At 34.0% G+C, this 12,595-nt stretch overlaps 1 protein-coding gene across 1 annotated transcript; it reads left to right on the forward strand.

Annotated features, from left to right (window-relative positions):
- Window positions 1-208: 208 nt before the first annotated feature.
- LOC146735242 (DNA repair protein complementing XP-A cells homolog) lies at window positions 209-8,100 on the forward strand. The gene is made up of 4 exons (XM_085506799.1): window positions 209-357; window positions 1,961-2,126; window positions 2,905-3,022; window positions 7,756-8,100. Exons 1-4 carry the CDS (start codon window positions 224-226, stop codon window positions 7,905-7,907), a joined length of 570 nt encoding a protein of 189 aa, XP_085362925.1. The 5' UTR covers window positions 209-223; the 3' UTR covers window positions 7,908-8,100.
- Window positions 8,101-12,595: the final 4,495 nt, after the last annotated feature.

Genomic DNA, 12,595 nt, shown 5'->3' on the forward strand with positions numbered 1-12,595 from the left:
TATACATTTATTTATTTGGTGATATCTCTGACATGCTCTGTTGATGTTCAAATTTCTTAAACTTGAGAACTCACATGGACTATGTGATACAATTACTTGTTGAAATATGCATAGTTTTGAATTTATAGGTGTTTTCATAGTGGAGAGTATGGCTGATAAGTTCTGAATAAAGTCTTTCAAGATTGTAAAATTTAATAATGAATATATCTCATGCTCACTAAAAATGTTTAACATTGTTTTTTTTACTGCAGCCCCCATCATAGATGTGAATAGACCAAGATGTGAAGATTGTGGCAAGCAGTTTTCAGACTCATTTCTCTCAACACACTACAATGTTGAAATTTGTGACATGTGCAGGTAAACAATATTTTGTTATAATTAAAGAAAATGAATGTGTCAAGTAATTAAAAACTACCGTAAAAATCATATTTGAGGCCACTGCTTTAATAGAAGCCGCACCCCTAACTTGAGACATTGTTTCATGTTGAAATTGACAAGTTTTGATCCCAGGAAAAAGTCTGCAATATAAGCCGCACCCCAAACTTTCACAAACCAAGTAGCCACCACATATTTCAGAAAAAGATATACCATTTAATTTTAAATTAAGGCATAATTTTCGAACATTTCAATGATTCCTGACGCTTAAGATTAGAGTCTAATTTAGGTTTTCCGTAGTCATTGACGCTTATTCCAGAGTACAGGTTTATTGTGGGTAGCGTGACTGGGTAAACTGCGTTTCGACAATGAGCTGTTATTATTGTCAAAAGTGTTAAATACTTCTTCAATGCTCAGCTTATCTTTCGAAAACAACTAATTTCTTGATTTAAAAAAAAAATCGTGTCGTTTTCCCATCAAAATCAAAGCCAAACGATCGCACTACAACAACAGTGAATCAAATCTTTTCCGTGTTTCGTTTACCATGAGGTAGCTGAACCACATTAACATATTTAAATGAGCTATGATAATTTAATCATGTTGGCACCATCCAGCATTTCGATTGGTTAATTAGCGACTTGACCTATCAGGTCAGCAAAACAGTTTCAAGTCACTAAAGATGTTTGAACAAACATGGCGGATATCGTATCGGATCGAGCGTTTATATGTGACCGAAATCATTCGCTTGCAGTGAAACTAAGTTGAATTTTCACAACAATTCAACGAATTTATTTTTTGTACGTTATTGTGATCACTACTGAGTAATATAATCAGCAATTGTAACACTTCGAAAACAAGTAAGTTATTCACTTGTGTGAAACGCAGCATGACCGTTATCATGATCATTTGCTACTAAGAATGCATTCGTTTTTGTTTTGACTTCTTTTAGAATATACTTTTCAATATCAAAAAAATAAGAAAATAAATATATATTACATTAAATAATATACTTAGTATTTTGTTTGTTATCATTGACTTTTTTTATTTTAATTTCCCCGATGTCTAAATTAAACATGGAATGTACAGTCACTCTGCCGGAAGTCGAACATGCCACAATCAACTGTGTCAGACGGCTGTCTCTCACTTGTGACCTATACCAGTGCTAACGAATTAGTCTATTCAAGAGATTGTAGTATACAGTACCGTAATCTGCAAATGCATACAAATCTATTTGTAGATATTATTTATTGTGCAGTATGTTATACAGTGTGAAATTTCGTTTGTGTACAAGTTTGTCTGTGTGTAAAAATCCGAAAGTGCCTTAGAATCGCAACAAAGTTGCAATCGAGTGTCGTGCATCTCATTAGCATATCATTATCCCTTCTGGCCTTTGTTTTTTGAAAAAAATTCCCACTGTTACCGAAGTGAATGCTCTAATTAAAGCCGCACCACGACTTCACGCATCTGAATTCGTCCATTGAAAAAATGAATTTTAATTAAAGCCGCGGCCTCAATTAGGAATTTTACGGTAGTTAAAATTAATTTGCAATCTAAAGATACTGATGTGCATATGATTATTTTACAGAGATGATGCAGACAAACATAGTTTGATTACAAAAACTGATGCAAAGCAGCAATATTTATTGAAAGACAGTGACTTGGACAAGCGAGAACCTATTTTAAAATTCTTAGTCCGGAAGAATCCTCATTCAGCTGGTTGGGGTGAAATGAAACTGTATCTTAAATCCCAGGTAAATGTACTTAATTTTACTCACATGCATAATATGTAAATCAGCACAGTATGACATGCATCAAGGGGGGATTCATGACTACAACTATGATTTAGAAGCAACACTGATGGTAATTATTCATTTTCATTTGTTATGGCATGCAAACATGGTACACTACCTACATTTCATTACTGTATGATAGAAAATAAAGCTAACCAAATTTAATATTCACTTGCATAGTAAATAGTAGTACTGCACTTGCAAAATACTTAAAAAACACAATTTATAAAACCTAATTGTGAATCTATATTTTATATATTTCCCTTAGTTTGTTATGTTTATAATTTTAAAACTTTTTTCTGATCTGTATATTGAGGCAAAATTTTCATTTCCATCAAGCCTTGCCTCATGCTCCTTCTATCCCTGGTTTGGAAACGGCTTTTGTATTAGAGGGACTGTGCTTGCCTAATTTTTGGATATAAACATTCACACTATTTTACTATTGTTAATAAGAAATGTTCCACTGTACACATTCTGGGCCAATGTTGAATCTCTTCTAAAAGTGTATTTGACCTTGTTATAAAAGATAATTCTGAATTATTTTAAAATAGAGTAACTACATAGTTTATGGCAATGAACGTAAATGGTGGGATGTCAGATTGCCATAGAGGGCGCCCCCGCTGAACAGGATTTGCCAAAGTATAGTTGTAAGACTTTGGTCAAAGAGTGGACCTTGGCTAGAAAAGAAACACAAGGTCAAGTATACAACTTAGACATCAAGTTATTATTTTGTACACAGGTTTTATCTAGAGCACTGGAAATTTGGAAAAGTGAAGAAAATATACAAGAAGAAAAAGAGAAACGGGTAGAAAATAAAGAAAAATTAAAACAGAAGAAATTTGACAAGAAAATGAAAGGTGAGTTATAATAAGTTTATTATGTTGGTGTCCAAAACATGTTGGTGTCCAAACTTGAACATATGGACAGTGCCAACCAAAATGAGTACTGGTCTGTGCTGAAAAGCCTACGTAATCAAAAGACCAAAAATCAAGACACAACAATATCCGGAAAAAATTGGATTGATCATTTTTCAAAACTCTATAATAAAACAAACATTAAAAATCATGAGTTACAAAATAATCTTATAGAAAAAGAAATGCGACAAATTCCCAACCAATATCTAAACTCAAATATCACATACAAAGAAATTCTTAGCGCTGTTAGCAAACTAAAAAACAATAAATCAGCTGCTGATGACAGCATTGCCAATGAAATGTTGAAAACCAAAAATAAGTTAATGATAAGATGTTTACAGAAACTTTTCAACTGTATTCTAGATAGTGGAAAATTTCCTGCAACCTGGAAATCTACGATTCTTGTTCCACTACACAAATCAGGCGACAAATTAAATCTTGGTAATTATAGAGCTATTGCATTAACAAGTTGTCTCTCAAAACTATTTACTGGCATAATGAATCAAAGATTGACCACATACTTGGAAGAAAATAATTTATTTACCGACATGCAGTTTGGCTTTAGGAAAGACAGGAGAACGACAGACGCAATTTTCCTGTTAAAAACAGCAGTTGAAAAAACAATTTATAATAAAAATAAAAGCAGCAGTTCTGGAAGACGGTTATACACATGTTTTGTTGACTTTAGAAAGGCTTTCGACAGCATCTGGAGGGATGCACTCTTTCTGAAGTTACAAAACAGTGGTATCACGGGGAACTTTTATGAAATAATAAAATCTATGTATAAGGATATTAAATATAAAATTAAATTGTCAGAGGGTATAACTGATGGATTTCAGTCTACCTGTGGAGTTAAGCAAGGCTGCAATTTATCACCAACTTTATTTAACATTTTTCTGAACGATCTGCCAGAATTATTTGGGGATCAAATTGATAAACCAGTTCTAATGGGCGAGAAACCAATAAATTGCATCCAATATGCAGATGACCTTGCACTTATTTCAGAAACGGAAGACGGCCTACAAAGCTGTCTGAACAAATTAAATGACTATTGTATAAATTGGAATTTAGAAGTAAACGTAAAGAAAACTAAAGTCATGGTATTTAATTGCAGCAACAGACTGATTAAAAACATGAATTTTAAAATCAACAACCAAGACATAACAGCTGTTAGCGAGTTTTGCTATTTAGGGGCAATATTTACTCCAAATGGGAAATTTAAAACAAACTTATCTATGTTAAAAAATAAATCAATGAAGGCTCTTTTCAGCATCAGACAAACAGTCTTAAACCACAAAATAATTTCACCAGCACTTAGTTTGAAAATTTTCGACCAATTAATTTCACCTATACTCATGTATGGTGCAGAAATCTGGGCCAATGAAATCACAACTGACAGTAACAGTTTAGAGCAAGTTTGCAGTCATTTTTACAGGTTTATCCTAGGAGTGAGTAAAATGACGCCAATTAGTGGTTTGAAAGCAGAACTTGGTAGGTTACCAGTAAAATTAAAAATTAATTTGGCTCAAATTAAATACTGCCATAGACTATATAGTCTGCCAGATAATCACATTTTAAAATTAGCCCTGGATGAAATGATAAAAATTAATTCAAACTGGGTAAGGACTATTAATGCTACACTGGGACATGATCTAATTAAAATAAAAAATGATCACAATATGGAAAATTGGAATCAAATACTAAAAAAAGTAAAACTCAGACTATCTGAGTTTTATATTCAAAGATGGAGAGAAAAACTAAATTTCAGTGAAACCAATGAAAATAGGGGAACAAAACTGAGAACATACAAACTATTCAAAGTAAGCTATAATATGGAAAATTATTTGCAAAACATTTCAAATTTCAGTCTCAGGAAAATGCTTTCAAAATTCCGTCTGAGTGACCACAACTTAGAAATAGAATTAGGTAGAAGAACAAAGCCCAAAATAGAATTAGAAAATAGACACTGTAATAAATGTAACACTAAAGCATTAGGAGATGAAAAACATTTCCTGCTATTTTGTACTGGCTATATAGAACAAAGAAAAAAACTGTTTGATGAGTGTTCAATAAATATTTACACAATGGATGTGAATTCCATATTTAAAAAGATTATGGAGAATAAAATAGCTTTAGCAAAATACTTAAAGAGCACAATTTTTAAAACCACAGAAAGTAATTAATTTATTTTATTTTACTAACATTTTATTTTTTTATCTCTTATGTATTGTATGTATTTATGTTCCTTACCATACAAAAACCCTCTGAAGGTTTTTTAGTAGTGTAATAAAGTTATTATTATAATGAAACAGTTTTAATACAACAATATTTACTTAAGAGTCACTGTATTTAGTTGTCACTGTATTATTTAGTTGTCACTGTATTTAGTTGTCACTGTAACATTTAGTTGTCACTGTATTTAGTTGTCACTGTATTTAGTTGTCACTGTATTATTTAGTTGTCACTGTATTTAGTTGTCACTGTATTATTTAGTTGTCACTGTATTTAGTTGTCACTGTATTTAGTTGTCACTGTATTATTTAGTTGTCACTGTATTTAGTTGTCACTGTTCAATTTAATCAGAATTCACTGTGCTCAGTCCAGACATGTGTCACTGTCTTCTGTTTAGATAGATTTCATTGTGTTTGGTTTAAACAGGTCTCACTGTTTATTTAAATAAATCTTATTGTGCTGAGATAACTAATGACATGTGTAATTGTGATGTCCCATCAATTGTTACGGCCAGTCGCCCAGTTACTGTCAACACCTGTCCACTTACCTACTTTCGGCTGAAATGATTTGTAAAATGCTCACAGTGTTCTTCCCAGGCCAAAACAAAAGAGTCCAAACATTTATTTTGCTATAATTGTTTCAAGATATAAACAATTACCACTGGAAGCAATTATTAAGTGTATTCATGGCAGTAGTGTAAAAGTAACAACGATTGTCTAAATTCATTGTCGCCACTGATTGCTTACCGTTCACAACTACAGTAATTTTGATTACAGCTGTCTTTTTAGCAATCGTGTTCTGATTATGAATGTAAAAAATAAATATAAACAAAATATATATGCACAGAAAATAAACAAATATATTTATCAGATTACATGTAAACAAAAATGAAAATTCTAGTTGTATTCACAACTTTCGCTCGATTTTCATTGTGCAACACCATGGGGAAGGCAAACTGATGACCTCTTGGCCTACTTCATAAATAGGCCGGCAGTAACCCAACACTGTTGGCATTGTAATGATTTAGCATCCAAGTTGCATGGAGGAGCAATGCATTCTGGGCACTCATTTGCTGCCTGATTAGTTTACCACAATTATATGTAATTGAATACTTATTAGTCCCCGTTCGAACGCAGTCCGAAAACGGGGACTTATGTTCTGACCTCCGTGCATGCGTCCGTCTATGCTTGCATCCAGACCTGTATCTTAGAAATGCCTGGACCATGACGGCCATTTTTGTGCTAAAAATCAGCAAAATCGAGCATTTTTGTCGGCGTTTACAGATGGACTTTGTTTTGTTTTAATAAATGTGGTTCTAGTGCCATATCTCTCATTTGCTTTGACTGATTATGTTCAAATTTTGAATATTCATTATAGATCATGTCATAGATATACAGATATATTGGTTTGACAATCCTATTAAAAATGGCCGAATGGTGGCCATTTTTTGTGCTAAAAAATCATAAAAATCAAGCATTTTTCGGCTGTTTACAGATGGATTTTGTTCAAACCTTGTATATACGTTGGACATTATAGGATGTTGATGCACATCATTTTGTTTTTCAGATAACATTCAAAATGGCTGTCTGGCGGCCATAATGAATGGGTTTCACAAGGTTATATTCCAGCTATATTACTATAAACAAAACTATATATCTTAAATTTGATAACTAATGGGGACTGTGCCATGCATGGCTTGTTTTAGTTCACTTGTTCTCTTTATAGATTTTTTGTGTCCAATTTTCCAAGAACATAGCATATTCTTGTATTTTGTAATTTTTTTAGTACTTTTTCTTGAATTGCATTTCTTCATGTGAAAATGCAATGCATTCTAGATGACCATAAATGTGTGAATGTATCATACCGACCATTGACATTGGCTAGAACTAATGCTAAAAGTAAAAATAAAATGTTATTTTGACAAATCCTCTTTTTTGGAGCATTATAACTCAACTATATTTTGTACTTTCGACTTTTCATTTCAAGATTGTAGAATATTTTGAGAATGTATGTCAGGCTTCAGGCTGAGCAAATTATAATATTGATTTCTTTGTATTTCAAAAGATTTGTAAATATGTTTAAATTAAATGAAAAAAAGAATAAAGAATAAAATGAAACATTTTAAAAATAACAATTTGTAGGCAAATAAATGCAAATTACCGTAAAATCTGTATTAAAAGCCGCATCCCTAATAGAAGTCGCACCCATTCTTTTTGAAAAATTGAGAACCAAAAAATCATCATTTCTCATATGTGTAGATGCTCTAATAGAAGCCGCATCCCCTCTATTGCATTGTACCATTTTAATAGAAGCCGCGGTTTCTAATACAGATTTTACAGTATATGTAAATTTATGCCAATTAGGTCATTCAGCAGCTATTTTGATTATGAACATTGCATAGTAGTTAAAATTTAATTTTCTTTAATCTTGTATTCTTTATTCAGCTTTAAGACGTGAAGTCAGAAGCAGTCTATGGACCAAGGATATTGGTGGACATGAACATGTGTATGGTGAAGAGATCTATAATGAGGACGATGATATGTACAGTAAAATATGTACTACGTGTGGACATCAATTAACATACGAAAAAATGTGATCAGATTGAAAATGAATCTCATAAATGAGATAATATTCAATTGAAAGATTTGTATTATCATGTATACTATGTAACTTAATTTACATAATTTTGTTTTGAACTTATTTCCTCTTGTGGCATCATTTGAGGAATTGATTTTCGAAAGATGAAATAATAAACTAATTTTATGAAATATATTTTATGATTTGTGTTCACTTATCAATGTTGATTAATTGATTAACTAATTAACTATACCACCACGTACATAAATGAACCTATTTATATGTGTCTCAAAGATATCCTGTGTACCACCACGTACATAAATGAACCTATTTATATGTGTCTCAAAGATATCCTGTGTACCACCACGTACATAAATGAACCTATTTATATGTGTCTCAAAGATATCCTGTGTACCACCACGTACATAAATGAACCTATTTATAGGTGTCCCAAAGATATCCTGTGTACCACCACGTACATAAATGAACCAATTTATATGTGTCCCAAAGATATCCTGTGTACCACCACGTACATAAATGAACCTATTTATAGGTGTCCCAAAGATATCCTGTGTACCACCACGTACATAAATGAACCAATTTATATGTGTCCCAAAGATATCCTGTGTACCACCACGTACATAAATGAACCAATTTATAGGTGTCCCAAAGATATCCTGTGTACCACCACGTACATAAATGAACCTATTTATAGGTGTCCCAAAGATATCCTGTGTACCACCACGTACATAAATGAACCAATTTATAGGTGTCCCTAAGATATCCTGTGTACCACCACGTACATAAATGAACCAATTTATATGTGTCCCAAAGATATCCTATGTACCACCACGTACATAAATGAACCAATTTATAGGTGTCCCAAAGATATCCTGTGTACCACCACGTACATAAATGAACCTATTTATAGGTGTCCCAAAGATATCCTGTGTACCACCACGTACATAAATGAACCTATTTATAGGTGTCCCAAAGATACCCTGTGTACCACCACGTACATAAATGAACCTATTTATAGGTGTCCCAAAGATATCCTGTGTACCACCACGTACATAAATGAACCTATTTATAGGTGTCCCAAAGATATCCTGTGTACCACCATGTACATAAATGAACCAATTTATAGGTGTCCCAAAGATATCCTGTGTACCACCACGTACATAAATGAACCTATTTATAGGTGTCCCAAAGATATCCTGTGTACCACCACGTACATAAATGAACCTATTTATATGTGTCCCAAAGATATCCTGTGTACCACCATGTACATAAATGAACCAATTTATAGGTGTCCCAAAGATATCCTGTGTACCACCACGTACATAAATGAACCAATTTATATGTGTCCCAAAGATATCCTGTGTACCACCACGTACATAAATGAACCTATTTATATGTGTCTCAAAGATATCCTGTGTACCACCACGTACATAAATGAACCTATTTATAGGTGTCCCAAAGATATCCTGTGTACCACCACGTACATAAATGAACCTATTTATAGGTGTCCCAAAGATATCCTGTGTACCACCACGTACATAAATGAACCTATTTATAGGTGTCCCAAAGATATCCTGTGTACCACCACGTACATAAATGAACCAATTTATATGTGTCCCAAAGATATCCTGTGTACCACCACGTACATAAATGAACCAATTTATAGGTGTCCCAAAGATATCCTGTGTACCACCACGTACATAAATGAACCAATTTATAGGTGTCCCAAAGATATCCTGTGTACCACCACGTACATAAATGAACCAATTTATAGGTGTCCCAAAGATATCCTGTGTACCACCACGGACATGAATGAACCAATTTATATGTGTCTAAAAGATATCCTGTGTACCACCATGTACATAAATGAACCAATTTATAGGTGTCTCAAAGATATCCTGTGTACCACCACGTACATAAATGAACCTATTTATATGTGTTCCAAAGATATCCTGTGTACCACCATGTACATAAGTGAACCAATTTATAGGTGTCCCAAAGATATCCTGTGTACCACCATGTACAGAAATGAACCAATTTATAGGTGTCCCAAAAAAATCCTGTGTACCACCACGTACATAAATGAACCTATTTATAGGTGTCCCAAAGATATCCTGTGTACCACCACGTACATAAATGAACCTATTTATATGTGTTCCAAAGATATCCTGTGTATCACCATGTACATAAGTGAACCAATTTATAGGTGTTCCAAAGATATCCTGTGTACCACCACGTACATACATGAACCAATTTATAGGTGTCCCAAAGATATCCTGTGTACCACCACGTACACAAATGAACCAATTTATAGGTGTCCCAAAGATATCCTGTGTACCACCACGTACATCAATGAACCAATATATATGGGTCCCAAAGATATCCTGTGTACCACCACGTACATAAATGAACCAATTTATAGGTGTCCCAAAGATATCCTGTGTACCACCACGTACATGAATGAACCTATTTATAGGTGTCCCAAAGATATCCTGTGTACCACCACGTACATAAATGAACCAATTTATAGGTGTCCCAAAGATATCCTGTGTACCACCACGTACATAAATGAACCAATTTATAGGTGTCCCAAAGATATCCTGTGTACCACCACGGACATAAATGAACCAATTTATATGTGTCTAAAAGATATCCTGTGTACCACCATGTACATAAATGAACCAATTTATAGGTGTCCCAAAAAAATCCTGTGTACCACCACGTACATAAATGAACCTATTTATAGGTGTCCCAAAGATATCCTGTGTACCACCACGTACATAAATGAACCTATTTATATGTGTTACAAAGATATCCTGTGTACCACTATGTACATAAGTGAACCAATTTATAGGTGTCCCAAAGATATTCTGTGTACCACCATGTACATAAATGAACCAATTTATAGGTGTCCCAAAGATATCCTGTGTACCACCACGTACATAAATGAACCAATTTATAGGTGTCCCAAAGATATCCTGTGTACCACCACGTACATAAATGAACCTATTTATATGTGTCCCAAAGATATCCTGTGTACCACCATGTACATAAATGAACCAATTTATAGGTGTCCCAAAGATATCCTATGTACCACCATGTACATAAATGAACCTATTTATATGTGTCCCAAAGATATCCTGTGTACCACCACGTACATAAATGAACCAATTTATAGGTGTCCCAAAGATATCCTGTGTACCACCACGTACATAAATGAACCAATTTATAGGTGTCCCAAAGATATCCTGTGTACCACCACGTACATAAATGAACCTATTTATAGGTGTCCCAAAGATATCCTGTGTACCACCACGTACATAAATGAACCAATTTATATGTGTCCCAAAGATATCCTGTGTACCACCACGTACATAAATGAACCTATTTATATGTGTCCCAAAGATATCCTGTGTACCACCATGTACATAAATGAACCAATTTATAGGTGTCCCAAAGATATCCTGTGTACCACCACGTACATAAATGAACCTATTTATAGGTGTCCCAAAGATATCCTGTGTACCACCATGTACATAAATGAACCTATTTATAGGTGTCCCAAAGATATCCTGTGTACCACCACGTACATAAATGAACCAATTTATATGTGTCCCAAAGATATCCTGTGTACCACCATGTACATAAATGAACCAATTTATATGTGTCCCAAAAATATCCTGTGTACCACCACGTACATAAATGAACCAATTTATAGGTGTCCCAAAGATATCCTGTGTACCACCACGTACATAAATGAACCAAATTATATGTGTCCCAAAGATATCCTGTGTACCACCACGTACATAAATGAACCAATTTATAGGTGTCCCAAAGACATCCTGTGTACCATCACGTACATAAATGAACCAATTTATATGTGTCCCAAAGATATCCTGTGTACCACCATGTACATAAATGAACCAATTTATAGGTGTCCCAAGATATCCTTGTACCACCACGTACATAAATGAACCAATTTATATGTGTCCCAAAGATATCCTGTGTACCACCACGTACATAAATGAACCAATTTCTAGGTGTCCCAAAAATATCCTGTGTACCACCACGTACATAAATGAACCAATTTATAGGTGTCCCAAAGATATCCTGTGTACCACCATGTACATAAATGAACCAATTTATAGGTGTCTCAAAGATATCCTGTGTACCACCACGTACATAAATGAACCTATTTATAGGTGTCCCAAAGATATCCTGTGTACCACCACGTACATGAATGAACCTATTTATAGGTGTCCCAAAGATATCCTGTGTACCACCACGTACATAAATGAACCAATTTATAGGTGTCCCAAAGATATCCTGTGTACCACCACGTACATAAATGAACCTATTTTTAGGTGTCCCAAAGATATCCTGTGTACCACCACGTACATAAATGAACCTATTTATAGGTGTCCCAAGGATATCCTGTGTACCACCACGTACATAAATGAACCAATTTATATGTGTCCCAAAGATATCCTGTGTACCACCATGTACATAAATGAACCAATTTATAGGTGTCCCAAAGATATCCTTGTACCACCACGTACATGAATGAACCTATTTATAGGTGTCCCAAAGATATCCTGTGTACCACCACGTACATAAATGAACCAATTTATAGGTGTCCCAAAGATATCCTTGTACCACCACGTACATAAATGAACCAATTTATAT

This window comes from Saccoglossus kowalevskii, chromosome 13 (genome assembly GCF_978046115.1).
Source record: "Saccoglossus kowalevskii chromosome 13, keSacKowa6.1, whole genome shotgun sequence".
Lineage (NCBI taxonomy): Eukaryota > Metazoa > Hemichordata > Enteropneusta > Harrimaniidae > Saccoglossus > Saccoglossus kowalevskii.